Raw genomic sequence first — 27350 nt, 5'->3', positions numbered from 1 at the left:
GCGACTGCGCGTGCGCTTGGCCCCTTGGCCCGCTCCACCTCTTCCGCCATTGCGGCCCGCCCGCGGGCGGAACCATTCCTTGCTAACTGTGGGGGGGGGGAAGTGGGGGAAGATGTATCTGTGGAGATTGGCCAGGTACCCTTGATGCGTTTAAGGGGCTCGCTCTCCATTTAAATATCAACTTTATTCAGAAAAATCTCGTCGTTGTTGTTCCGTGAGGAAAAATGACTCCTCTGCCGTAGTGGCACCGTATCGCGTTCCCCCCTCTCGGCCGGTGGTTGCTCCCAAACCGGAGGCCGCAGCTCGGCCGTGCTGAGGCCGGCGCCGCGTGAGCGTGAGGGGGCCGGGGCCGGGGCCGGGGCCGGGCCAACATGGTGAGTACCGGGGGGGCGCGTGCCGCTCCCTAACGGCTCCGTAACGGTTCCCTAACGGCCCCCTAACGGCAGCGCCGAGGGGCCCGCGCTTGTCTGTGTTGTTTTAGCGGCGGTTAACCAGGTGTCCTCCCGCAGCCTCACAAGAAGAAGAGGCCGTTCATCGAGAAGAAGAAGGCGGTGACGTTCCACCTGGTGCACAGGAGCCAGCGGGACCCGCTCGCCGCTGATGACACCGCGCCGCAGAGAGTGCTGCTGCCCGCACAGAAAGTAACCGCTGGGCTTCAGCGCTCGGGCTCTTTTCAGGCAAAAAAGGGTTGCAGGAGGGAAAAGTGCTGCGCAATCGGACAGCTCAAAGCCATAGCCTGAAAGGAGATAGAGTTTAGTTGAGCTTATCAAAAAGAAGGAGATGTGGTAGGGGTTTGGTAGTTGTGAGTCACTGATGGGTTAAGGAGGGGTAACTGGCATGGCTTTATTTCTTTTTTAAAATACATTCGTATACACAAACATTGACCAACCCAGCCTGGAAAAAACAGGCTTTGATAGTTTTGCTGTGTATAGAAGAAGTTATTTAAGTGCTGAAGCAGATGGTTACAACATTCTCATTTACAGTGCATTAGCATAATGAGCAGAGAGGTGACTAAGAACTGCTGTGGAGTCAGCATACTTGGATCCAAGTTCACTTCCAAGTTCATTTGGATCCAATTCACAGTACTCTAGTTCTCACTCCTAATACATTTTGTTCACGTAAGTGAACATAACCAGTGCTGTTTTAATCAGGGGCTTCCTTCTCAATGTACGTATCTTAAGCCTAATTTTATTGCTGTTTTTTTTTTTTTTTCTCCAAAAGCTGTTTTCAGCAGGGAGGAACTAGGGTGGTTGTTGGTTTTTGTTTTTCTTAATTGGTTGGTCATCATCAGTGGCATTATTAGTGGATGCATTGCTCTTCTTTTTGCTGATAAGTATTAAATTGACTTGAATAACTAATTGAATTTTTTCTTACAATTCCGAGGGTCAAGATGAGCGGAGGAGAGAAGAGCAGCGGAAGTATGGAGTCTTCTTCGACGATGACTATGACTACTTGCAGCATCTGAAAGAAGCCTCTGGTCCCTCAGAGCTTGTCCCTTCTGTGCGTGGACAGCAAAGCAGAATTATCATCACGAATGAGGGTCACATAGAGGATGAAATTCAACGAATTGCAGTAAGTGGTACTTTGCTACTAATCATCTTATTTTTGTACTGTTGAGAGTAGCATCCTGTAGACAAATTAATCATATTCAACAGGTGTTATGGTGGCTGTGGCCTATACGTGAAGGATGCTCTTGATCCACAGTCAGACTTTCCTCCAAGTAAAAATAAAAGTTGACAAGCCAAGATCTGTTGATGGTCAGTATTTTGCTACCCCAGTGTTAAAACATCTTATGTGCTCATGATAAGTTTTTCTTGATAGAGTATTGACCTCTTACAGAGGTATTTGAACAAATTATGTTGCTCTGGGGTTGGCATTTGTTCTGAAGAATTTTAAAGCTTTTGAATGCTCTGGGAGTTAGGAATATGGGGTACTGCTAATATAACCTGTTGTTTGTTTGTTTGTTTTTTAATGGAGTGTATCAAAACCCAGAGAGGATATAAATGAAGTTTTCTATTGCTGGCATAACTGGATCGTGTTGGAGTGGGAAATGTCATTTTAAGCAATAAAATATGCAGTTGCCAGTCAGTTGCTTTTAATTGAGGGAGTGTGGTTTAACAAAATACTGTACTTTTAGTCCCCAGTGATGTTCTTAGTTGGAAGTACCTTTCAGGTACGGTTTGGTGACACTGTGTAAGATTTAAAGTTACTTTAGAGGTGCATGTTAGCAAGCCTTACAATAAAGTGGTAATTTCAAATGTATGTTATTGTTCTCCTAAAGAAAATTAAAAATTTCTCTGTGCTTTCCATTCCTCAAAAATCTTCAGAGATACAAAAATGCTGTCTCAGTACATAGAAAATATTTATATCAGAATGAATACTGCCAATGCTGAACCTAGCTTTCATTGCATAACTTGAAAAATTTAAATAAAAATTTTCAATAACTTGAAAATTTGACACCAATGAAGTAGTGGTTCTTGTAATATTTAAGTAGCACTTGCAGAGTTTCTTTTGGTCACATGATTATCTGCATGTTGTTAAGTGAGCTCAACTGAGAACAGGTGCATTGTGGTATGGATTTTTTTGTTTGTTTTTTGTTTTAAGGCTCCATCTATTAAGTTGCCTTCCTCAGTATTTGCCACAGAATTTGAAGAGGATGTGGGCTTGCTAAATAAAGCTGCTCCCGTTTCAGGTATTGTGAAAGTCTTTTACCTTTCTATAGCATGATTTGCCATCTAGGTACTATTCGGTAATTACGGCTTTGATTGCAGTGCTACTAATTTTGTTTTAGAACTGACTCATGAGTAGACATAAAGAATAAACTATAGGAGATCTACGTTTCCATTTGAGACCTATTTCTCTGAGTCAGTAGTAATAGCTTTTCAGTATTGCTTAGAGGAGAAAAAAGCCATGAGTTATTACTATTATGTAGCAGATATGAATAGGGAAAAATTGTCTTATAGTTCTAACATCGCTCTATACATAATGCTATTGATTTATTGCTCAATCTGTTTGAATGCATGTGCAGAACTGGATTTTTACTCAAAATTCCCCTTTTTAAATTCTGAAAGGTGTTTCCTTTGCTTCATTATTATAATTTCAGTGTTACAGGCTTAAAGTGTGCTTTTTATGAATATATGTTTGTACTGAACATTCACTTTTGAGCTATCTTATTTTTTTGTATTTAATTGTGATCGTTCTCTCTGTCTTTACAGCAGGGTGCTAAGAGACATTTCTGTTAATTGCAGTAGAGAAATACTTTCTGACCTTTCCTAAAGTAAGGGATTTTAGAGGGTAGGAGCCAACTAGGGTTGGCAGTTCCACACTGCTAGTTATCTACTGGTCATACAGTACTCTTAATTTGGATAATTTTTCTTCTATAATATTGTAAGTAACCTCTAAGTAACCTATAATACATTTTTGGAAGGTTAAGACATTTCTGAATGAGGAAAATTGACAAGAGGGTGGTGATTTGTCTAGCAATTTGAATCAAATCTACAAATGTTTTGTTATTTTGACTCTTAAGCTTAATCTTTTCCTAGTGCAAATTAACAGTCTAGTTGGATTGCTTTTCATACAGGAAAGTAATTTCATGATATCACAGCAACTTATATACTTGTATCTTTTTCTTTTTAACTTTCTAGGACCACGGCTGGATTTTGACCCTGATATTGTTGCAGCTCTTGACGATGATTTTGACTTTGACAATCCAGAAAATATTCTGGAAGATGATTTTGTTCTACAAGCAAATGAACCAAAGAAAAGGTGCAGCTTTGTAAAACTGCTTATGCCACAAGTGAATAGGAATGATACTATTTGGTATTTCTTGTGGTTATGTTGTAGGAAGCAAGAGTGGTTTCAGATTTCAAATAGAATACATGTATGTCAAGGGAATAAAGTATTACCATGTATTGTGTGGGTAGTAGCTTAAAAAAGCAAAATTTCATATGGTAGCCAAGATTAAGAGACCTTGGCACCTTGAGCTCACACACTGAGTAGTTGTTTACATATGTATGTATGATATACATATTGTATGTCATAGGCTTCCTGAACTGCATATAAAAACAACTATCTGTCACATTTAAAGTACTTCTGTTAGTCTTGATCAATAATACTAGTATTTCCAGGACCTTTAGAAATGTTTCACATTATACCCCACTGCATATTGTTTCTATTTTGGTATCTTTAATGTATTATGAGCAGTGATAAATTTTACTAGTTCTAGTATTTTTTTCCACTCTGACAAATTTAGTAGAAAGTAAACATAACCTTACTGTCAATGTACAGATGTGTGATCCAACAGTTACCAGAAACATTTCCATCTTTCAGGCAAAAGTAGTATGCTGACTGCGGCAACACTTCCATTGCTAGTTTTTTTTTCTTTTACTGGCTTGAGAATAATTAGTTTTTTAAATCATTGGCTCTCAAAACTTAAATCTGTAGTTGACATATTGTATCAGATAACTTAACATTGGGCATTGTTGTGGAAAGGACCATGTATTGTTCTAAAGCTGTTTCATACTTCTCATTTAGGCGATCAGATGTTGAGGATGACGATGAATGGGAAGATGTGGAGGATGACAGTGATGAAAAGGATAGTTGTAATGATGAAGATTATGATTCAGAAGGTCCTTTATCAGATGATGGGGTTAATGGACAGGGAAAAGAATTTCTTTTTTTGCAAGAAGAAACCAAGAGTCGTTTCACAGAATATTCTATGACATCTTCAGTAATGAGAAGGAACGAGCAGTTAACCCTGTTGGATGACAGATTTGAGAAGGTAAAGCAGCTCAGGAATGTAACTGTTAAACATAAGGGTGCTTAACGCTTCTTTGGGTCATTCATAAGGTGGTGTCCTGCGTGCCTGTGCCAATTCTTCCTGCCTTTTGTAGGTGGGGCCTCTATCAGCCGTTACCTGCAAATACTCTGCTTTTAATGTTGTGTGCACTAAGTGGCTTGTATTAAATAGGTTGTGGTGTTAAAGGTCTAATGTTGATAAATTATTCTGGTGACTATAATCAGCATTCACAGTTGTTGTTACACTTCTCTTTGGTTCGGCACAGTAAACTATGTTTGTTTCTGATGCGGATTCACTTCATTCACCCATTTTCCCCACTATGCCGAGTATACATTCAAGAAATGATGTCAGAGCAGTGGAAATAGGGTGTTACTTTTCTTTCTGAGCAGTGACAGGCTTTTTAATGTACCAATTGATAATTAATCAAAATAAGAAACATTTTGCGGAAGCTGACTTACATGCTATCTTCCAATAATATATATTATCTAGCAGTAACTTTATTACTCCCATAATGAAAAAATATAGTCAGTAAGAAGGAAATCCTATGACAGATGTGTTCGATAGGTGTTCAGCAAGTGAGAGAGGAGAGGAAAAAGGGACAAATACAAAGAAACATGTAATTATTTAAGTTACCAACAAGTTAAATGATGAGTGTGGTCTAATTAAAGATATCCACTTCTTTATTTTAGTTTTTTGAACAGTTTGATGAAGATGAAATTGGAGCCTTGGATAATGTGGAATTAGAAGGCTATATTAACACGGACAATGCTCGGTTGCAGGAAGTCTTGAATGATTACTACAAAGAGAAAGCAAAGAAGTATGTAATCCCAGGTGTACTGCTCTGCATACATAGTTATGTAATTGGAGATTTGTGGTGAAAGTTTGGGTATGTTATTTCCTGTGCAGGGACTTGAAGATTGCATACCACAACGAAAACCTTTTCATTTCAGTATTATCTCTTTTTTTGTCACTGAATATCAGTCTGAAGTTAGTAGATGATAAAATTAAGTGGAGACATTTTGTTGGTTTATATGACATTATGCTCCTTTTGTATAATTTTATTTCATCTGGTATAAGTAAGGTCTAAAGGCACTCTTCCTTACCCTTTTTAGTGTAACTTAAAAACAAACTTTACATTATAACGTGAAACTTAACAGACTCTATAGCTAAGTATATACTTTCACTGCTGGTACGCAGCTGATTCCACTGTGTACCTACTTAGGTGATTATAAACTCCAAGGTGACTGTTATTCCTGTGCAACTGGAGCATAGCCAAGCAGCCCCATGCTGATGTACTGAATTTCCACAGTATATTCACTTCCTCTTAAAAACAAGTGATATTATCTCACAGCTAAATGTCTAAACGTTCACATGTCAGCCTTGCGCTCCCTGATTGGGAGTGAAAGGTAATGTGTCCCTTGTAGTGAAGTATGACTGGTCACTAGTGGAGTACATAATCATCTCTAGCACTGCAGTGCTTACAAACTAAAAAGTATATCTTCTTCCTTCCCTCCATTCACAAATATTCTGTGCCAGATGCTTTTGATATGCAGAAGTAGTTACTTTGTCATCAGTCTCTTGCCTAAAGTTTTTGTTTATATTGAATATGCTTATTTTTGTTGCAAGTTGTATTAGGAATAGCTTGCCTTTGGCTTGGGGTCTTGCTAAGGGAAGACTGGTTTTACATAATCATGCGTTTTCAAGAAAAGGTGAACTTTTTTTTTTCCCTTCCAATGTCAAATTAATTTGGTCACTTTTTTTTTTTTCTTTTGTCTCTGTTTTTCTCTGGAATTCTTCAAAGTTGTGTGAAATTTGATTCTCTTGAACCCTGTGAAGATTTAGACTCTCCTGCAAATGAAGAAAGTGAGGAAGAAAAAGAAGAAATAGTAACTCTAGTTATTGAAAAACCAAAAGAAAAGTGGGATTGTGAATCCATTTTGAGTAAGTATTTTGGAGCTCTCTTACTTGTTCTTATGATTTCAAAGTAAATGGTAGGTGATTTTGTAATTTTTAACAATTTTTGGAGGTAAAATAGTATATGCTTCTGGGGCACAACAGCAAGAATTCTTGCTAAATAAAACTATTGCTTTTATGTAGATTACTGAGTTCTTGCAACTTTATGCCTTCAAAGTCTAACTAGTACTACAGTTCATGACATGTTTGTCTAATTTCTTCATTGCTACTTTTTTGTGTGTGTGTGACCTAGGTACATATTCAAACTTATATAATCATCCGAAGCTTATTATGGAGCCATCAAAGGTAAAATCATTAAACTTATTCAAAGTAACATTGTGGCTTGGGAAAACTTGAGACAGAAGTGATAGCTTTCTCAGTGGATGTCTCTTTTTAAAAGAAGGTGTGAGCAGAAAAAAGGGTTGGGTAGGTTATTGGCCTATGGTATTAGCTCTTCACTGAAGAAGGGTTTGGCTATATATATATAAAACATATCAAAGGTACAGTAGAGGGAAATTGACTAAGACCTGGTTGATTATATCACTAGAAGTTCAGAATTCCTTTAATAGCTAAGGAGAAACTTAACAAGGAAGTAAGTTGTGTCACTCTCTGTGATACAACTTTATGCAATTTTATTTCTTACAACCACATATTAAGTTTATTTTCTTGAAAATAGGTTTCTATTTCCATTTTACAGTTTGAAACAATGCACTCTTGTTCTTTGGCCGTCCAGAAGCTCCCCATCAGAAGTAGAGCACAGCTTGATGTTCCAGCTGTGTGATTTTTAAAGGAAACCTTTTTCTTGAAACCCTATGAAGGAAATATTAAATGCCTGCTTAAGTCCTTTTTCAGTAATATTTAAATAAAGGGAGAAAATTTTTGGTTCTGGGGGACAGGTTCTGCTTACAGGTGTGTTTGGTTTCTTACTTCGAGATTAATGTACATCTTTCTGAGGGAAGAACATACAAGGTTCCTCATGCTATGTTTATTAGATTCAGATTTGACAGTAATCTTAACCTGTGCAGATAAGGCAGTGCAATCTACACTTCCTGCAGAGAAGACTGGGGGATCATTAATACATACGCACTCTCTATTTTAGCCCAAACCAATAAAGATTTCCCAGAAGACTGGAATTCCTCTACATGTCTTGCCTCAGAAAGGTCTCACTGCTAAGCAGATTGAGCGTATGCAAATGATTAATGACAGTGACCTGCCAAGAGCATCAACACAGCCTCGTTCCAAAAATGAAAGTAAAGAGGAGCGCAAAGCCAGGAAACAGGCAATAAAAGAGGAGCGAAAGGTATGCCCTATTTTAAATGAACCCTATGAAAACGTGTTATACCTTCTGAATTCTGTCTCACAAACCTTAAACCCCCTTTGGTTTTTTGTCTAGAAATTAATGGGCAAAATTTCCTGGTCAGAAGGGCTAATTATTGCTTCTTCTCAAAAGAAGATCAAAAAAAGAAAAAAAAAATAAGATGGCAGAATTATAACAATAGCTTTCTAATTTACTATATGGAAATTTGGGGTCTGTTACTGTGGCCACTATTTTGTAGGTAACTTTGGAAGGAGACCTTTTATATCACTTACTTAAGGAAGCAAAGAAAACAGTAGTAATGTTTCATATCACAGAAAATTAAAAATTTCCAAAAGAAACATAGAAAATCTGATTGGCCACATTGATAAACTAGTTGTTTTATCTAGGACCAGAAATTGTAAGCATATTAGAAACTTCAGCGAATTAAAGATGATAGTTCTGGAGGTAAACAGATTAATCTACCAATAAATAACGCCATAAATAAGATTATTGGCCAGGTGGCGGCTGCTCTCATGATCTGGAACCATTAATTACAATGTTTTCTATTTTGTACATTTGTAATCGTTCATATGCACAGGAGCGCAGAATGGAGAAGAAAGCCAACAAGCTAGCCTTCAAAGTGGAGAAAACAAGGCAAGAAAAAGAGTTGCTGAATCTGAAACAAAACATTCAAGGACTGAAGCTGTCTTAATGAAACTGAGGAACTTTCATTGTGGAAACATCTTCAAGTTTGCATCTGTATCAAGAAAGGAACTGCTAACTGATAGAGTTGCCGGTCACGTACAGTGGGGGTTATTCAGATATTACTGTAACGAGAACCAGAAGTCTTGTCATTCTTTCTGAATTTCTGAAATGAATTTATTTCTGAAACAAGGCGCTAGTAATGTCTATTTTATCATGAGTGACATGGCAACTGTTGTGAACTTCCATTACACTAGAAATGTATTTAAATTAAAAAATTGTATTTTTCTTACAAGCTGTCACTGAACAAAAAGTTTCATATATTTTTGAATGTGTTCAGCACATCAGCAGAATCCTACAGATTTGATTTGATTAGGTTTTTCTATTAAATTATTTGAGTTTGTACAGAATATATCCATTTCTCTTCTCTCCCCTGTACTGATAGTTAAATATAATAGTGCCTTGATATTGTACAGTTTTGTAAATCAAGAATTTTTCACCCACTTCTTAGTTCTTTCTTAAGGTTGTTTATTTATAATTTAGATACTATAGTGAAAAGAGGTAAAATAACCTTTTATAAACAGGTATCTGAAAAGCTGTTGCAATGAGCATTGCAATTGCAGTAGTCAACCGTTAGTGTTGCTTTTGAAAGCAACTTTGCTGCAAGTAGCCAGTCCAAGTAGTGTGGCAAACAAGGTGTAATGAACAGCAAATGTTTAGAAGAATATGTTGCAGATACCCATTGCCTTGATTTTCCTGAACTACTGTTCTTCAAGTCTTGTATTCAGTGTGGTTTCACTGAAACACAAATGTGTGACCCAACACATTTTTTGTAAAAACTTTCTGAAGGTGGGCAGAAGACGAGTATGGTGGATTTGGTATGATCTTACATTTCTTTATAATGCATATGAACTACTGTGACTGGTGCATACACTTGAATGAAATGAACAAGATTTTTAGTCAATCCCTTGAAATCTGCTGTTGGATGAGCCGTTACCTGTTTTACTGGTAAGAAACACAGAAACCAACACATCAGTAGAGCAGGTCAAATACTACTAAATTCAAAGTATCTTAAATATTGTTTTTTCTGAATACTAAATAGGGACTAGGTAATAGAAGGGCTTGGGGGACCTTTAATGTACAGAAAGCATTCAAAGTACTTCCTTATATTGGGGAAAAAAGCTTTCTGGAGATAGTTGATAAAGTAATGTGGTTTTACAGAAGGAATAAAGAGGCAACTAAGTCTGCAAGTTTCTTCCTCACTGCTCAGAATACTGAAGTGTCAGTATTAACATCAAAATTAAGCATTTTATAGAGTTGCTGAAGTTCAAACAAGCAGAAATTATCTGCTACATAAAAAGTTTGGGGCTTTTAATTAGCTTATATATATGCTAGTTTTCATATGTTTCACAAGCTTTAGCAGGGGCTGCCTATGTCATAATTGTTTATTATGCGCTTGCTGATGCCTGGAACTTGAGCTACTACAAATTCTGAGCTTCTGAGTAACGAAGGCTGGCCACCTAGCACTCATGACTTCTGATAGCAGTGCTGAAGAGTAAATTTGAAAAACTATCACACTAAGATGAGTCAGATACCAGCAAAGGAAATAAACGGAACATGTGAGTAACAGATGCTGTTCAGTGGTTTAAGTGGAGTGTAATTTTGTGATTTACTAAAAAGGAAAATCATTTACTGAAGATGGTGCACATGTTCTTTACTAGTCCTTACCTCGTCTCCTACTGAACATGTCTAAGGTCACTGATCATTTGAAGCAGGCTGTCCTTTTTCCTGACTTCTCATTGCTGGTAACGGTGATATTTTGCTTGTACCTAAGTTTGTTTGAAAAAGTAAGTTGTATCAGTCAAAACTTGAGGGGATGAGAGCAGGATAAAACAAACGGGAGAGGTAGAGGAAGACACTTGGAGAATGTAGTCTGGACTACGCATAGACCCACAGAGATTTCTTGAAAACAAAAGTGGAATGAAATTTAAACAGGTAGTAGAGTCAAAAACGTCATAGAATTGCTTTTGTTCATCTACGCTTCTAATCAGTGAAACACTGTAGTAACCTTACTCTGAGCCTTGGAGTATGGTAACATGAATGAAAAGGTAACAAAAGCAGTCACACATCTGCTCCTGCTCAGCAATACAAAGATTTCTTTTGTTTCAGCAAAAGCAGGTAAAGAACACTTAAATGTAGAAGTCCTTCCCTCTAGATTACAAGTCCTGTGAAAAGGGTTCTTTGTGAAATTCAAGTTTTTCTAAGAGCTATCTCTTTTTGTTTAATACAGGAAACATCCCTGCAGTGAAAAGAGAATATGTAAATAGCAGTGGAGTCATAAAGGTGTAGAACTACTTTGCATACAACTTAGGTTGTGGTTTTTGTTTTCCCCAAAATTACTGATTTAAGAGCGTGGAGAAAAAAAAAAAAAAAAAAAAAAAAAAAAAAAAAAAAAAACTTATCTAGAAAGAAAGATCATCTTGGAATGCTGTTAAGTGCCTCATGGAAACATTCTGTCTTCAGAATGAAGGTGGTGTTACACTTGGTGTGACACCTGGTAGCTTCTGGAGTGGTAAATGTTTACTCTGCTGTTACTTAATGACTTCCTAAAAGAAAAAAAGTAACCCGAGTGCAAATGACTTGCTCTTGATTTTCCTCTTCAATCATCCCTTCTCCCAGTTGTGATGCCACTGGGGAAGGACATGCCTGAGCAGTCATGTGGAGAACAAAAAGCTGTCACTCATAGTAAGGGAAAGCTTGTGTTTCGTGGGAGCAAGATGATAACGTGGTTGTGCAAAAAGGAGCCCTGGCACATGACTGCAGAGGTCCCTTTCTGACCGAGAAACAATCGGTTTCAGCGCCTTAAGGGCTGAACATCGAATGTACTGTTGATATTATTGCAGTCCTGTACCGTGTAACTGAGACTTTGCTGGTTTGAATTTCATACAGCTGCCGGAAGTCAAGACTTGGTTCCTTGTAGAATCTGTGGAAGACATTTTGCACAAGATGTTCTGGTAAAACAATACTTTTCTTTTAAAGGGGAGCATCAATGCAGTTAGCTGAAGGGGGTGGTGAGCGCTGGGGAAGGAGGAGGTGGCTGATTAGTGGAGAAATAGGTTGAACACATGTTTAAAAGAGCAAATGATCCAGTAGCTGCTTTCATTAGTAAAACTGATTAGAGAATAGGTGAGTGCTCATAAAAATATCATGACTCCATCTGCAATCTTGCGCTATCTTAATTTACCTGCTCTTCCAAAAACTGTTGCCTGCTTCGTGTCACGTTTAAAATATTGCATTATCTCTTGGTAAGACATCAATTGCTAACCTGGAGCTTCCTTTGTGCTCCAGGTTTCCAGACAGAATTTGTTTTTTCAGGCTTCCTGGGAAAAATAGACTAATAAACCATCTGATAAGTAGTCCCTTTGACAACATAATGTAGGCACCAGGCTCTGTTCCAAAGCCTGCTGAAGTGAAAGAAAAGACTCCTACTGACCTCACTGATCCCTGGATTACAGGCTAAATGGGTGGCTTCACAATTTGCCTAAAACAACCCAACTGCAGGATTTTTCTGAAAGGGCTGGCTCTGCACGTGCCCCTCCCCCTCTCAGATCAGCTCTGTGATATAACTAAAAACCGAATTAGGAAAAAAAAAAAAAAAAAAAAAAAAAAAAAGGGATGGGGAAAAAAAAAGCAAAACTGAGTAACGGTGAGCATCAAGGCAAAGGTGGAACCAGTAGTTCCCCATCTGGTACCTTAGATGCACGAAGCATGTGATGGCCTAATCTGGCTAATTTCTTTTAACAGACAGCTTCTCTGTGGTTTTGGGGTGGGGGAAGAGGGCAAGTTTCTTGTCAGTATGAGTAGCCTGAGGTACAAGCCCTGCAATGCCTCTGGTGATACAGGAGTGGTGTGCTCATCTGTGAGCAAGACACAGGTATCTGCTACCCTGTTTGCCCAGCAGAGGAGTCGTCTTCTTGTTTGTTTGTTTGTTTGTTTGTTTGTTTGTTTTTATGAGCACTTTTAGAAACAGATGGTGAGGACTTGAAGCACAAGAGTAGAATGGTTCAAAGGGAAATGAGTAATTAGAAAGGTATGATATGGTAAAAAGAGGCAATTCTCGGCCCAAGTGAACTGGAACTGAAATGCCTTGCTCAGGTAGAGGCTTAACTCAAATGAGGTAGGGAAGAGACCGGCAGATGAAATTTAAAACTTCTGTACACTTCCAGTTACAGATGACATTCTGAGTTGTCAGGTTACTGCGTGCTGTTAAGCAGCTGCTCCCTTTCAGCTTGTGGCTGTCCCTGTTTTAGTGGTGTTGATGGGATGAACAGTGCTGTTGTTTGCCAGAAGATCCCTGAGTCTGGGATACTTATCTAAACTCAAAGAACTAATAATGTAAATATCAGCCCTTTGAACAGGAGCAGTCTGTTCTCCCTCCTAACCAAGAAAGAAAGAAAACTGATTGTGGCAGGGCCAGGGAGAGAGTCCAATGAGAGTTCCTGTTCACGGTCCCATTCTGGTATTCTCTGCAAATATTTATTTGTGCTCTACTCCAGCATGTCACTGAGCAGAACAAACTGGAAATGGGTTCAATTTCTTTCTTTTTTTTTTTTTTTTTTAATCTGCAGCTGTACTTGAACATTTTTGTAAGTTTTGGTGAACTCTTTCAGGAGTAAAACTGAACTCGGTAGAAGTACTGCCTCAGCTCCCTGAATACGAGTAATTTTAAAGCCTAAGCAGCACCATTAACAAAGCATGACTTCAGCTCACGAACAATTATTTTTCTTTGCATCCCAGCCGAGACATGAGCCAATATGCAAGAAAGTCTTCAACAAGAAGCGCAAGCCCTTCAATTCTTTTAAACAGAGACTGCAGGGAACAGAAATCAGTACTGTGAAGAGGCAGCCCCCACAAAAGGTATGGTTAAAACTGAAGAGTGTGTGTTATCTCCATATGAAGTCTTTCATTCAGCGAAACTATTGTTTCCTCCCAGGACAAAGCCTGGATGTTGTGGATGAGTCTCACATATGTGCTTGACTCAGTGCCAAATCCTTTCCTCCCCCTCTCCGTGCTGCTAGTGTTTGAAAACATTTCTTAGTTCAGAAGCCAAAGTAGTAGGTATTGTGACTACTCTGGGAGCATGTCTTTGCTTTTCTAGGAAAGGAACATTTATGTATTTTAAAGACTACACAAATCTCTGACATATTCCTCTTCAAGGTTTTCTTCATGTAATGGTGATGATGAGGGAATACACATGTACATATATGTGTATATTTTTACCCTGAAATGCTAAATGATTGCTGATTTGGTGTCCATGCAGGCTGACATTGTAAAATATCCTTTAAAGACAGTTGTGGAAAGAAATAGAAGTGCACACAAGTTTAAAGGAAGAAGAATCTGAAAAGTGGGGAAGAAGGGAAGGCACTCGTCACAGAATCTTTTCTATTCCCTTTTAAGCACCCTTTGGTTTGCTATAAACAGAGCATTTTTGCTGGAAGACATTATTCTTTTATCCATCTTCTGGTGTTGTCAATGGATGGCAAAGGGCTAATTTAGCTTTCCCGTGCCTTTCAAAAAATCAGGTTTATTTTGTTTGCAACATTTTCTCCTTTCTCTTGGAAAGGAAGAACCCTCACTGTAAGACACTTCTCTGCCCCTTGCAGGGAGAAAATATTGTTTGTATCTTCCTTTATTTCCTTTACAGAATCAGCAGGTGAAGAAATCTAACTGGAGACAGCAGCATGAGGATTTTATTAACGCTATTCAATCAGCCAAAGAAGTCACAAAAGCTATGCAAGAAGGCCGTCCTCTTCCGCCTCCTCCCCCACCAAGTATCAATCCAGGTTTGTGGTTTGGTTTATCTAATTATTAATCTTGTACTGAATTTTAGCAAAGCAGTCAGCTCTTGTTATTCACAGCTGGGCTTCAGTTTTGCACCTCCCTGCAGAAAACAATGCAAACATTTATTCCATCCATACTCTCTATTTTTCAGCTGTATTGGCTGAAGTTGAGTGGGAGAGCAATGAAGAGGTGGTGGAGAGGATGAGAAAACTAATTATACCTTTTAAGCTTATGAAGGTGGCAAGTCTGGGGTCTGATAATTCCTGCTGTAGGAATAAAGCTGGGATGCCTGTACTCTAGCACGAACTGTACCTTTATATAACAAAAGACAACATGTATCCCCTCACCGATCAAACTGCGTGTAGTGTACACAGGCTTCCCCACTTCCATAAGATAGGTTTTCCACTATCACCTCCCCACCCCAACTGCAGTAAGGGAAAGTCATTTAGAAGAATTAAACAGTCTGTTTTACTCCTAATAGCAGGTGTGGTCTCTATGCAGAGCTCACTGTATTAGAAATTACGGATCCAGAAATATACAGCCAATATTTCTCATGATGAGTGATTTATGAAATGTGGGAGCAATCTTGGAAAGGATCTCTGTGGGGTCCCTCCTGAGCAATAAAGGCAGAGGGACAGAGGGCTCTCTCGGCTCCCTTACGGAGCAGGAATTCACAACTGATATCAAAACCAGCTGTGAGGACTCCAGTCTTCCTCCTCTTATAGATAACAGCAATGCAGTATAAGCAGCAGGACACATTTTCCTTCCTTGATTGGGGTCATGCTCCCCTCTGAACTTCCACTGTTGAGTTCTTTAATTACTCTGTTATTTCTTGTCTGACTCTGAGAGCAAACCCCTCCCTTTCCTTATCCTTCTTTGAGCAAACTGGAGTTGTGCAAGAGCAGGGGGAGTTGTGGAGAAAGGAATCAGAGGGTTGCTCTGGTTCTCACTACCACAACCCCAAAGTTAGACAGCTGCCTTGTCTCTCTCCCTCCCCTCTTCCGTTTTCAGAAGCATTTTGCCCACGCAGCTGATCTGGAAAAGTGATTTGCAAAGGCTTTGTACCAAATAATATTAAGATAAGAACAACTGAGATACTTTTGTGAAAGGTGTTGGGCAGGTAGGAATAACTTGAGAATGACAAGTGCAAAGCAAGGGCTAAAAGTAACTGTGTTGAATTAAAAGGACACTGACCCTGAGCACTGACCATTCATTGAACTGAGTAGGACTGCACCAGTACTAAATGTAGGTCAACAACTTTCAGCAGAAGCACTGTCAAAAGCAACTCAAAAGCACTGCAGTGTGTTCTTTACAGTACTGCTTCACACCCAGAAACCTGGTTATTTGGTGTCTGGTGGGCACAACTTGAGCTGCATTTTGCCAGCGTCCAAAGGCAATGCATTTCTTGAAAACAAATAAAAATCTTAATAACCACCCTTAAATAATAGTCTTGAAATATTTTTGACTATTCAAGGAATTTTTAAATATTGCTTTTCCTGCAGACTTTTTAATTATGAGATTTTGAGGGGAGGGGTCTACATCAAAGATAGTAAAATTTGCTCTTATTAATCCCTAGAGATTTCTTTCTGGAAGCAATTACTGTTTGCTGTATTAATACTGTAAGCAAGGGTTTTAGGGTCCCAGGTGCTTTTCTTGTAGTTCTAATTTTCCAGTTTGGGATACCTGATGGAGCCAGGTTTGAACTGCATCTTGAGTGCTCCAGTAAAGTAAGGCAATTCCTCTGTTGCAGTATATAAGCTGTGACATAAATTTTTCCTTTCTTATGATCAGACTACGTTCAATGTCCATACTGCTCAAGAAGATTTAATGAGGCTGCAGCACAAAGGCACATCAAGTTTTGTGAAGAACAAGCTGCTCGCCATGCCTTTGCTGCAAAGACCACCAGACAGGCTGTGGTAAGCAAACACATTCATACTTGCATTGTCCTGGAGACAGATTTGCCAAAAAGTATTTTATGGTGAGTGAAAACCTGTATTAATATATAACCTAAGGTTAGAGGAAAGTTGGTAAACTCTTAAGACAAGATAGGAGTAGGTAGGTAGGAGTTACCTGAAACTGGAGTCTTTTGTCTAATATAAAAACTGATAGAATATGATAGTATGAAAATGTTAGACAACAATTTCTTCATCCTCCTCTGTGAATGGATTCTAGGATAACAATTGCAGGGAAATGGAAATCTGGGCAGCTTTTGCAAGATATTGATATATCTTATTATTCATTAGGTTTCCCTGCTGTTTGCAGGTTTGCTGTTTCCTGCAAATGTATAGCTGATTTACTTCCTGATCACTAAGCTCAAGGCCAAAGAGTCCCCTTTGGGGAACTAGAAAAGTGGAGCTTATTGGCAGTGTTTTGAAGTAAGCTCCTATTTTAGTGTAATTAAAAATATATATGTAGGAATATTTAAGCATTTCCTTTGTGAGGATAGTGATTAAAAATAAAAAATAAAAATAATAATTATAATAAAAAAGATGTTTGAAAACTTTGTTATCTATTTCAGGCATAAAAACAGCTTCCAAATGGGAGGGGTGCACTTTTTCCTGTTCCTTCCTAGCACTGCTTCATCAATGATTGGTGCTTTATCAATGATTTAGAGAGTTGTTCTTGGGCTCCATAGACTTCCTGCTAGACTTAAGTGTGCATTGTGCATCTTACTCTCTTTCTAGGGCAAGCAACCAGTGACTCAGAGAAAAAAACCAACCTTAACAACTGCAGCATTATCACTTCAGAAGAGAGTACAAGAAGCTGCCAATACAGATAAACCTAGTCCAGGTAAGGAGTTCAACCAACCATATTTATATTTGTCTTACAACAAAGTCTACCACTACCAAATGGTAGTTGTTGATATCAAATGGCTTTACAAGTCATTATCCTGGTCCGTTGCACCAACTGTATAGATAGAGGGTTTCGTGTAGGTTCTCAGAAGGGACTTAGCTTTTTGACTAGAGGTTCTCAAACAGAAGTTTCAACACAAACCTAAAATTTGCAGTCTGGGTGTCCAGTTCCCTCTGTCCCATAAATGATTCCATAAATGTTAATTGTTGATGTTAAGATTTATTACACATTCTTTATCTTTTAAGTTCATTTAGGTGAAGCACATCGTTCATTTCATGTTCATGTACATCGTTGCATGTCATTCATTTGATAGGACTCTCCCTTGTTGATTCAGTCTTAAAATTTATACCACCACATCCCTAAAATGGTTCCCTTTAAACAGGATTGACAAAATATGCTTGCTAGTATTCACTGCTACCATTCACTGTACAAATTCACTGTAATCATGACCAGCATTCCATCTGTTTAGAAGATGATTTATAAAGTAATTTTAGTGGCTATTTGTAATGTAATCCATGAATGATAATATATACTGCTCTTTGTATTACCAATACAAATCAATATCTTTGTATATTGATATCATTTACCCCTGCCTTTCTGGAGTTTATGTTGAATTTATGTATGTTAGAATTTTTTTATGACCAATAATATTTTTACAAAATTATTTGCAGAGACTCCTCATGGAACACTGCAAAAACCCAGAAAACCTTTGGCTGTGTCTCCTGGAAAAAAATCTTCAGGAGAGTTCAGGTAAGAATATATATATATTTTGTTGTTGTTGTTGTTATTTCAACACAATAACACAGTATTACCTCATTTGCTTTTGTGTATATACAATATTCTGGTGCACTGTTTACATTATCAACTTTTTTTTTTGGTCTTAATCAAAGCAGTTGGTTGCACTGAAATACTTTTGCAGAGCAAATCGTGTCACCAGTGTAGGCTGCTGAGAGTTATTGTTTTGGTATGAAATGTTCTTTGGTTTGGAGCAGCTTCATCTCAAGTAGGCAATGACCATGTTTTGCCTTAATAGCCATCTCGAGGGGGTTTGTTTCTTGACAATGCAGACTTCTCTAGCTGGTCTTGTGCTCTCCTGTTGTGCTTCTGTTGTCTGAGGGAGATGCCAGTATCTCTTTCAATTATCATGGTATCAGGATGATGGTGTGGAGGTTCTTCCTTCTCCTCACTGTTTCCTTTCCCAAACCATGATGTTTGGTGCTTCTGCTCTTTAGATCATGCAGTCAGAATTGTTCCCATCTTGGTCCAGGCAGAGCCACTCCAGATCAGCCATTAGGCCTCACAGACCCTGCCTAAGATGGCGGCGGTACCATTGTACAAGGGGACGGCTCGGATGATCGGCATCTGGCACCCCCACCAGAGCAGAAACCAAGATCTTGGCAGAGTATGTGGCCAAGAAGGATTCCCTGTATCTGGCAAGATATTTTGAGCTTGGGAGATGAGCTTGTTGGAGTGCCTAGGCACTCCTGTTAGAGTGTGGGATGACCAGGAATGCGCACAGAACATTCTGTTGCAAGAACTCAAGTTTGAAGTCTTCGCAGGGCCCATCTATGTAGAGTGTCTATATGGACAGTGCAGTAACTCATGGTTATTCATGCAGGGATTCACAGACCACCAACAGAGGCTTATTGATACCACCATCATTCTCAGGGTTTAGTCACTGAACACTTACACTCTTGGCTAGATAGCCTCGGGGAGAAGGCTCCTCTTTTCCTAGTGGCACTGATGAAAGAGAATGTGAAATATTTTTCTCTTGCTGTCCGTTGGCACTGTGTGCTTTCCCTCTGGTGTTCCTTTCTGCTTTCCCTCTGGTGTTCCTTTCTGCTTTCCACATCTCAGACATCACCTTTTACCTCCCCGTGCCAGTTACTAGCCAAGCGTTCAAACCCTTCTCTCTCTCCTGAAGGGCTATTAGTGACTGTCCCATCCAAACAGCATCTGTGTGGTGTGATGTTCTTGCTAGAAATTGTGTAGGCTGTGGAATGGAATAACGCAGAGAAGAACTTGTCCAGGCTGCTAGCTGCTATGTGCATGGGCTATCACGATGGGACAAGCAATGGAAAACACACACCAGAGATGCCATGGTCGTGGACTTGCCTGATGCAGTGTTGGGAAGAAAGCATGTCCCCACTCCTGTTCTCCCAGGCATGTTGTGAAGGAGGGACCTGGTTCTGAGTTTCCCATCTTGTCTGGGACAGAGCTGAGTTGCTGCTGCTCCAAGCCCTGGAGCAGTGGGTGGGAAGTCACAGCCAGAGACACTGGGGATGAATGTGGGCAGTTTCCCCCCAGCCTGGAAATGAAGAGTCATCTTGTGGGCTGCTGGAAACTGCTGTGTTTTCTATAAAATTTGAGCTTTTCCAGGTGCTTTAGAGAGCACTTTGGGCTACTAAGAGCTAAATTTCAGTGCAAACCAAGAGTGCTTTTTAGCTGAGAAAGCAGACATGAGAAACAATGGCTTTGAGTAGTGCAAATCTCTCTAAGGACTATTCAATCTGAAAGGCAATGACAAAAACAACCAGTTCTTAGACTTGTCTAATTCTCACGGACTGTATTTAAGCTAATGGAAAAAAAAAGGTTTCATAAAGTTGATTTCACTGACCTAAAAATGTTATGAATTTAACCTTTGTGCAATTATTTGGAGGAGGGAGAAGGCGCAGCAAACATCTGAGAAGGGGCAAGAAGACTGCTAGAGGAAGTAATGTAGGGTAGCCATTAAAAGCTTAAATGCCAAACATTTAAAAAAAATAGTAAATACTTACATTTGCTTGAAAGATATTAACCATTAATATTTAAAAGTAAACCTTTTTATGTATTATTGCTTTGGTTTAATTATCTTATGTAAAATGGAGTTAAATGTGTCTATACAAGTAACAAGTATATGGCTTGCTGCTGCTTTCAGACTGCAAATGCACAACAGAAGATAGAGTGGCTGCTTGCCGAGGATGTGTTAAGGCCTTCTACTGAAGCATTACAGACCTTAACAACGCAATCCTCCAGCTCCTCTTCCACTTTGAGTGCTAAAGCTCAATACGTTGCAAGGCGGCTATAATAACAAAATGGTTGCCACCTTCGATTAAAAAGAAAGCAAACTGAAGTTCACTGTTCTCCTTTGTTTTTTCCTAGGCTAAAAGGGTTATTAGGCTATCCTGTGAGATTACCTGCAGTTGATGACAAAATTTAATTAAATAATCACCTAAAAGGGGATGGATCTTACCAGTATTTCATGCAATAGTTTCAACAAAATGTAGTAAGAACCAGTGTCATGCATTTTTTTTCCTAAAGCTTTGGTTTGAATATATTGAACAAGATAAATGAACATTTTGAAGTTGTGTATTTATAGAATCTTCCAATAAAGGATAAATGGTAATGATAAATAAGTTATATATGGGAACATATGCTGTACATCAGCTTCAAAGCACTTCATGTTCAGCCGAAAACCAAATCTAACTCTCCCATAAAAAAAAAAAAAAAAAAAAAAAAAAAAAAAATGTAATTGCTATTAGAAATTGATTAGTAGTAAGCCAGAAATATGGTGGATCACATCACCCTTTAATTTTTGGCCACCTCATTTATTAGCAGCCTTAGACCACCTTGCATAAACTTTCAGTATGCAGTATGTTGTTTTTTTTTTAGCCCAACAATTCCCAATAAGGCTTTCACTTAAAACCCATAAGGAATTTTTCTTTCCTATTAAATGTTTATAGAGCAAATGAAGATGAAAAGTACTTGGACACAGCAGTAACATATGAGACTTTAGTCTAAGACTAGCTAATAGCAATTAGGTAACTATAAAAAGGATGACACTGAAATCAGTGCAATTCCTATAGCTAGACTGTCTTAGAAATATACAACGGGCATGAAGTTAGCCCAAGAATATTAAAGCAGTGCTTCTATGTCTTTTTTTTTTAGTCCCCCTGTATATTTAGTATATGTTTAGAACTTCTTGGTGTTGATTCCACAGATCACTTTCCCATGTCTTGCAGAAAACCGAATTCTAGGGGCAGAAATATTTTATTGAACAACAACAGTTAAAAATTCTGCTAGCAGAAAATGTATCACACAGTCATCAATATATGAAGCGATTTCAGACTGACTGTAAAAAAAAAAATGCTTCAGAATTAACAGCAAACCACTGGTTAAGAAAAAGGAGAGTCTGACAGGAACAATTCATAAATAAAACCAAAGAAAAAAAAGAAATGAACATGTTTTCTAATATGGGATGGGAAATAGTTGTGTGCACAGAGGTTGTCGATTCTTTTGTTCCACATAATATAGTGTTAGCTCCTTAACATTATTTCAACAGGTCTATGTGGCTTCCATGTTTCCATGTTCTTGTTTAAATGAGTACTACTTTTTTTTTTTTCTTTTTGTGAGAGCAAATATTTACCAAGATTTCAATTTTTCAGGATTTGATTGTAGTAATTCTGTTGTTTAGCTGCCACAGATCACACTATTTCTACAGATTTCCAAGCAGTGTTCAGATAGATATATAAACTATTTTCATTTTTATTACAATGTGAGATAAGATAACCATAGATGTTACAGAAGGTCATTGCCTGACCTGGACCAGGTCTTCCTGTTCTGCAGGTCAGTTATCTACAGAGCCAAATATTTTCCCAACCTTTTTCTTCCAAAAGTGTGCACAGAATGTGGTGCTTTTAAGAGCTCATTTCTTAAAGGAAGGTAATGTTTTTCCAGGAGAGAAATAAAACCAAGATAGTAGAATCACAGAATGATTTGGGTTGGAAGGGACCTTAAAGACCATCTAATTCCAACCCTCCTGCCATGGGCAGGGACAACTCCCACCACACCAGGTTGCCCAGAGCCCCATCCAGCCTGGCCTTGAACACTTCCAGGGATGGGGCATCAAAGGTGCTACACTCTGTGCCTTGGAGTACAGGAATCTGCTCCTGCTTACGTTGACGTCAGCCACAAAACTCTTGCAGAGCTCAGCATGAGCACAACTTGCAGCACGTCTGTGTGTGGAGTATGTGGCACTGACTGTGGTCAAACACGAGATGACCACTGAACTGTTATAGTTCTCTGTTTGGCCTCTAGGAATTGTGCTTGTGGTTACAGCAATAGGGATATTAGGGATACAAGACCTAATGATATCAAGAACACAGATAGTGGTATGGCAAAAACACGGTAACACCATTATATTAGGGTACTGTCATTGAGTGTTTATGCTGAGATGGCTTAATGTGATCAGACCATGGTTTTTAATGAATGGAGCCTGAATAGAATAATCTTTTCTGAAGTAGATATGTGATGGTGCTAGGATACTTTTGAAAGACAATTATCTTGGTTTAAGGAAGAGATGTATGCATAGGATATATGTACCCAAAGCCACAATTGTGCAAAATTAAATACAGATATATTTGACCTGCAATTTGGCTACATGCATTTTTCATGTCAGCCTAGAATAAGCCACATTCTAATGCAGACACAATTTTGTAATGGATAAATAAAAACTTATAACGAAGTGGTAACAGCTAAACTGCAGGCAAAAATAGGTCCTTTAATTTGCTGCACACTAGGGTATTTCTACCATATGCTGTATACAGAATACTGCTGAGCACTTCCCTTAGTTACAGCGTCGAGAATCTAGGAAAAAAAATTGAATAGACTGAAGAGCTAAACCAACAGGATCACCTATTTAAGGTCTGCTTCTGTGTTTTACTTGTAGACCCCATTATAGTGCGCTTTTAAAGAGTTTTAATATTACAAGGGTTCTTTTTTTCGTTTTGCTTAACTGAGACTCGGTCTTTAACCCATAGTTACATATGATAAACGCCTCTCATTAACATAACTTTGCATGTTTCAGAACAGCTTGTGACCAGGGACCAACGCATCTCTTGGCAGCCCAGTGCTCTGGTTCCTGATTGCAGTCGAGCAGCTCACAGAGCGTGGGTGTCAGGCTAGCTTAATGTTTGTGTAATGGTTCCTTCTTAACATCATTTTTTAATTCAAAGACACTTATTTTCATAATTAGTTACACCTCTTATAGAAGCACAAACGAAAAGGACAAATTGTCTACTAATAACATGATCAGACAGTGCTACACGAATGTGTTTTTTTTTTTTTTTCACAAGTACATGTTTGAACAAAGGCAACTGAGTACAATTTGCATGAACAAGGCAAACAATGCAGTAAATGAATATAAACGCACCTTTCCAAGTCTGGATAAAATTATGAGATGAGTTGTAAATTGTGCATGTTTTAAACTTCTTCACTATTCTGACACTTGCAATTTAAATAACTCCTAGCTGGACATGAATGTGCAGCTACCCACTTTTTCTACTGCTATTCTCATAATTCAAATGATCTTAAAATTCCTTTTGTTTTGTTCTATGCCAAAAACATTTGAAATAAAAATGGATCTGAAGAACATATTCTTGCACAAACTGCAGTAATACCACCTTTCCATAATCCAAATAATCATAAACTTGTAAAAATATTAATATCTGTCATAGTTCTTTAACAGCAAAATAGCAATCATTTAAAAAATATTTATTAGAACTTATCTGGAAATATTTCTGTGATTAATGGGGGCAACGAGAACAAACTTGTTTCATGGTTTATCTGTAATGATCATTAGGTACAATTAATTACCTTTTAATTTAATGGAAGAGATTGTGTATTCAGATTCAGAAATTCTGCATCTGTTTCTGCTGTGACAAAATCCACTAATAATGGCATCATACAGTAAAATGGGATTTTTTTATTTTTTTTTTAAGTATGGGTCAGGCAAGAAAGTAAATTCAGAAGACTTTTTATTTATCTATTTATTATTTAATGTCATCTACTGGGAGATGTGATTTTTTTGCAATTTCTGCTAACATATTGGTCAGGTGATGGGACTGTCACACCACGTTCCAGCTGGAAACTGGAAACATACAAGGACAATTTACCACAGGAAACAAAGAGAAGTTCCTGTGAACCTGCTTTGGAAGAAACACAGGCTGAACACCCAGCTCTAACTGCCCAAATACTAATGAGCAAAACAAACATGAGTAAGATGGCTTTGACCATTACCATACCCACTAACTTCATACGATGGTTTTGAGGCATAGCCACAACCTGTGGCTGTGACCAGGGCACAGCCTGAGGTAACTACCACAAGCCTTCTGCATAGGGACCTACCCCTGACTCAACGGAGATTAAGCTTGGATGGAGGCAGGCTGCCTTGCCAGGGTTGGCTTTCTGTCAAGGCGTCCATGTCTGATGGCTATGATTAAGAATAATTTCCCATGCTAAACAAAAGCCTTTTTAAAAAAAAAAATAACAAAAGGTGAATAAAGGCCCCTTAGGTAGGAAGCATTATTTTTTATTGAGTGTTAAATCAGGCAAGCTGTTGACCTGATGGGATTACACATGCTTAAATATAAGCAAATGCTTAAGTGCTTTGCTAGCGTGAGACCCAGGTTCCTGTATCTTGCTAGATGATCATGTTCTAAGTGAAAATTAATGTTTGCTCTAACCTTTGAGAAATTTCACTTCCCATTCTGAAAAGCACACCCATACAAGACAGCTGCTCTGGCACATTCATGCAGCAGTGGTAGTTACTTCGAGCCACTGGAATAATGCAGGAGATACACACAGCTGAAGTGTGCTAGTGTGCTTCAGGAAAAAAAAAAAAAAAAAGAAATCTAGTTAAACATAATCACAGCAGTAATTTTCTTCATTTTAAAAGACTGAAACAAGGAGATAAGATTTATTCTTGGAATTATTTGGATTTAAATTAAAGATTCCTAAAATTCAGTAATTAAGTGCTTAACAGAAATCTATATCACACCGATAACTTGTTCATATTAAGGTTTCCATGTGTATACACTTATTGTGATTCTTGGCTCATTAAAATTATTTTTCTGTGATTTCCCCCTTCTTCCCATTCACCCTAAACCTATTTCTCCTACTGCGGCAGCCAAAGTTTCATTGTGCCTGTTATGATGCTTTGCTATTATTGAAGATATTTATTCAGCTGTTTGTTTGAAAGGTAAGAAACAAAAATACAGAGGATGTTGAGGGAAATATGTTAGTCCTACTATTGTCATATGCTAAAAACTAATAGTAGTATGAAAAATAGAGCTTCTTGTTTATTAACATTCTGAATTGAACTACCGTGATCATAACATGCTTTAAAAAACATTTGGGACAGTTTTTCTTAAAACAAAATGAAAACAAACAAACAAACAAAACCTTCTCCTAACAGATTTAAGTAAACCAGTCTTTTTTTTTTTTTTTTTTTAAAGCATAGTTATTTGAAGGCATGATGAAAATGAGGCAACGTTACAGAATTTGTAGTGGATGGAAAGGAGCGAGGAAAATGATGCAGCTGGTTTATGGCCATGCCACCAGTTGCTAGCTGTAGACCTTGCTGCTGGCCATTCAGCCTATGTGATGGCTCCTCTGGACCAAATGCCATTGTGATGTCCCCAGTAGTGTTCTGGTTGTCACCTGGTGGGAGTTGCCAGAAACTCATCACATGAGTGAGATCCATGAAAGGCATGCTGGTAGTTTCAGCTGCTGTCTCTGTCTCCTTGTGCACTGCGTACTTGTGAGTATCACCTACAGGCCCTGAGGAAGCTTCTTCCAGACTGATTTTGTGGAGAGACTGAGGTTCTGGTAATGGCAGGTCCTCTAGAAGATGGACATTGTAACCTTTAACATCCACTCTGATTGGAAGATTTTTGAGGGATCCTGCTGCAAATGAGGTAGAACTAAGGTCATATTTATTAGACTGATGAAGGTTCAGGTTGGCAGGAATGGCTGTTGAGCACGGTGTGGGATGGACAGCTGCGAGGCTGTCTGCACAGCCCATCCTTTGCAAATGAGGAGAAGGTTCAAGAGGAAGAGCAGTTTGTAAGCTTGGCTGGGGATGAAGATGTGAACAGTTGTATTCCTCTGGTTCTGGACTATTCAAAATTCCATTCTGCGCAGAGACTCTTTCAGGAAAAGGGGATGGTATGCTGGTGTCTTCCTTCAGTCTGAATGGGAAAAGTTGGTCAAGGAGACCTACTGAGTCACCATTCTGCAACCTGCTCTTCAGCAGTTCTTGTGGATGAGTCTTCCTAGTATGGCGAGTCAAGTGGTCCTTCCGCCCAAACCTTTGGGCACAAAACTGGCATAGAAAGTCTTTGCAACCCGTGTGAACCACCATGTGCCGTCGCACATCTTTCCGGGTATAGAAGTGACGCTCACAGTGGTCACATTTATGTTTCTTTTCCTTAGTATTGCCAGTTGGTTTCCCTGCATGACTTTTAAGGTGTTCCAACAAAACTTCAGTACCACCAAACTCCTGGGCACACACCCTGCAGGTAAGGTCCCCACTGGTGGCTGCATGAAGAGCCAAGTGTCTCTTATAACCTAGCTTGGTGTTGTACTTCTTGCCACACTCTTCACACTTGAAGGCCATCTTGTTAGGGTCATGAGTCTGAAGGTGATTCTTTAGATGGTCTTTTCTATGAAAGGTCTTTTCACAGTAGCCACACTGGTGAGATTTCTGTGGAGAATGAGTGGCTGAGTGCCTAAGACACACACACAAAAAAAGTGTTATCAGCATTTACATTTGTTCTAGTACACAGTGCAGCTCAAGACTCAAAAATAGAAAGAAGAAAGGCATTTTCACAAGTTCTTGAATTATTAGTAAAAAGCCTAGCTTTTTTTTTTTTTTTTTTAAGTTGTGTTAATCATAAAGCACAGAGAAAGTTCAAATTGCTCAGCATAATCTGAGTAGCAACTGCAATTGAGAGAGACTACTTTTCACCAATTCTTCCTACGCAGGAATATGAAAACTGGAACTCTGAGATTAACTGCCACTAAGACACTCAAGAGACAAAAGATGTCCTTGTTTTTCCCACACACACCCACAAGAAAAGGATTGCC

At 38.6% G+C, this 27350-nt stretch overlaps 3 protein-coding genes across 4 annotated transcripts in view; 2 read left to right on the top strand and 1 right to left on the bottom strand.

Annotated features, from left to right (window-relative positions):
• The first annotated feature begins 304 nt into the window (after positions 1 to 304).
• On the top strand, positions 305 to 9155 carry LTV1 (LTV1 ribosome biogenesis factor). Its single transcript, XM_032185464.1, has 11 exons — positions 305 to 374; positions 510 to 641; positions 1384 to 1572; positions 2605 to 2692; positions 3645 to 3765; positions 4534 to 4780; positions 5488 to 5615; positions 6600 to 6739; positions 7005 to 7057; positions 7851 to 8051; positions 8647 to 9155. Exons 1-11 carry the CDS (start codon positions 372 to 374, stop codon positions 8758 to 8760), a joined length of 1416 nt encoding a protein of 471 aa, XP_032041355.1. The 5' UTR covers positions 305 to 371; the 3' UTR covers positions 8761 to 9155.
• An 851-nt stretch (positions 9156 to 10006) lies between these two features.
• ZC2HC1B (zinc finger C2HC-type containing 1B) lies at positions 10007 to 18198 on the top strand. Its single transcript, XM_032183883.1, has 7 exons — positions 10007 to 10369; positions 11700 to 11764; positions 13548 to 13667; positions 14455 to 14593; positions 16383 to 16507; positions 17276 to 17381; positions 18116 to 18198. The coding sequence occupies exons 1-7, from the start codon at positions 10333 to 10335 to the stop codon at positions 18196 to 18198; spliced, it is 675 nt and encodes a 224-aa protein (XP_032039774.1). The 5' UTR covers positions 10007 to 10332.
• A 6952-nt stretch (positions 18199 to 25150) lies between these two features.
• Positions 25151 to 27350, bottom strand: part of PLAGL1 (PLAG1 like zinc finger 1) — a 44715-nt gene continuing 42515 nt past the window's right edge. For both annotated transcript variants that reach the window (XM_032185702.1, XM_032185703.1), the window contains one exon: positions 25151 to 26992. In XM_032185702.1, coding sequence (XP_032041593.1) covers positions 25723 to 26992 — 1270 coding nt within the window. In that variant the 3' untranslated portion in view covers positions 25151 to 25722. The remainder of the gene's footprint in view (positions 26993 to 27350) is intronic.

This window comes from Aythya fuligula, chromosome 3 (genome assembly GCF_009819795.1).
Source record: "Aythya fuligula isolate bAytFul2 chromosome 3, bAytFul2.pri, whole genome shotgun sequence".
Classification (NCBI taxonomy): domain Eukaryota; kingdom Metazoa; phylum Chordata; class Aves; order Anseriformes; family Anatidae; genus Aythya; species Aythya fuligula.
Note: the sequence above shows the minus strand (reverse complement) of the source record. Positions and strands in the feature narration are given on the sequence as shown.